The following is a 641-nucleotide window of genomic DNA, read 5'->3' on the forward strand; positions in this document are numbered from 1 at the left end:
TATCTACCAAACTCTACAGGGTGATAGTAAATGTGTTTTCTGCTTTGTTAGTGTGTCTTCGACTTCCATGTGACGCGTCCGTTGTCTCCCAGGCCGACGTCACTGCTCGCAACCAGCTCCATGGCGGCGGGGAAGGCTCGGTGCTCGGCTTCTCTGATCCTGTCCGACAGGCTCTCCTCCGTGTCGCCGCCCAGCACCGGCACCACCTCCTGCACGATGATGGCGCCGGCGTCCACCTCTTCCTGAACACAGAGAACAAAACAAATGTGTGAATTGTTCAGTTTAAATAAAATAATATTTCAGCTCATGTCACACTTACTGCTACGAAGTGGACTGTGCAGCCTGCAACCCGCACCCCAGCCTGCAGAGCCTGCTTCTGGGCGTTCACGCCCTTGAACGAGGGCAGCAGAGATGGGTGGATGTTCAGCAGCTTTCCTGTGACGTTAAAAAACAAGCAGATTAAAAAAAAAAAAAACGTAATTTGACCCATCAGATGGTGAACACGGTTAGGATTCACACACCGTTCCATTTCTTGACAAACGTCCCCGTGAGGATCCTCATGAATCCAGCCAGACACACCAGCTCCACCCCAAACTCCTCCAGCACGCGATCGATAGTGCCGTCGAACTCAGCTCGGCTGC

General features: G+C 52.6%; 1 protein-coding gene across 1 annotated transcript; it reads right to left on the bottom strand.

The window, feature by feature from the left end:
- LOC113745445 (trifunctional purine biosynthetic protein adenosine-3-like) lies at positions 1–635 on the bottom strand. Its single transcript, XM_027276990.1, has 3 exons — positions 522–635; positions 320–435; positions 1–242 (listed from the first exon to the last, which is right to left on the bottom strand). The coding sequence occupies exons 1-3, from the start codon at positions 559–561 to the stop codon at positions 48–50; spliced, it is 351 nt and encodes a 116-aa protein (XP_027132791.1). The 5' UTR covers positions 562–635; the 3' UTR covers positions 1–47.
- Positions 636–641: the final 6 nt, after the last annotated feature.

Source organism: Larimichthys crocea, unplaced genomic scaffold (genome assembly GCF_000972845.2).
Source record: "Larimichthys crocea isolate SSNF unplaced genomic scaffold, L_crocea_2.0 scaffold76312, whole genome shotgun sequence".
In the NCBI taxonomy this organism is placed as follows: domain Eukaryota; kingdom Metazoa; phylum Chordata; class Actinopteri; family Sciaenidae; genus Larimichthys; species Larimichthys crocea.

Coding starts and splice junctions, on each gene's coding strand:
- LOC113745445 (XM_027276990.1), bottom strand. CDS start 561: ATGAGGATCCTCACGGGGACGTTTGTCAAGAAATGGAACG. Junction 436..521: donor GTTTGTCAAGAAATGGAACG/GTGTGTGAATCC, acceptor TTAACGTCACAG/GAAAGCTGCTGAACATCCAC. Junction 243..319: donor GCACAGTCCACTTCGTAGCA/GTAAGTGTGACA, acceptor CTCTGTGTTCAG/GAAGAGGTGGACGCCGGCGC.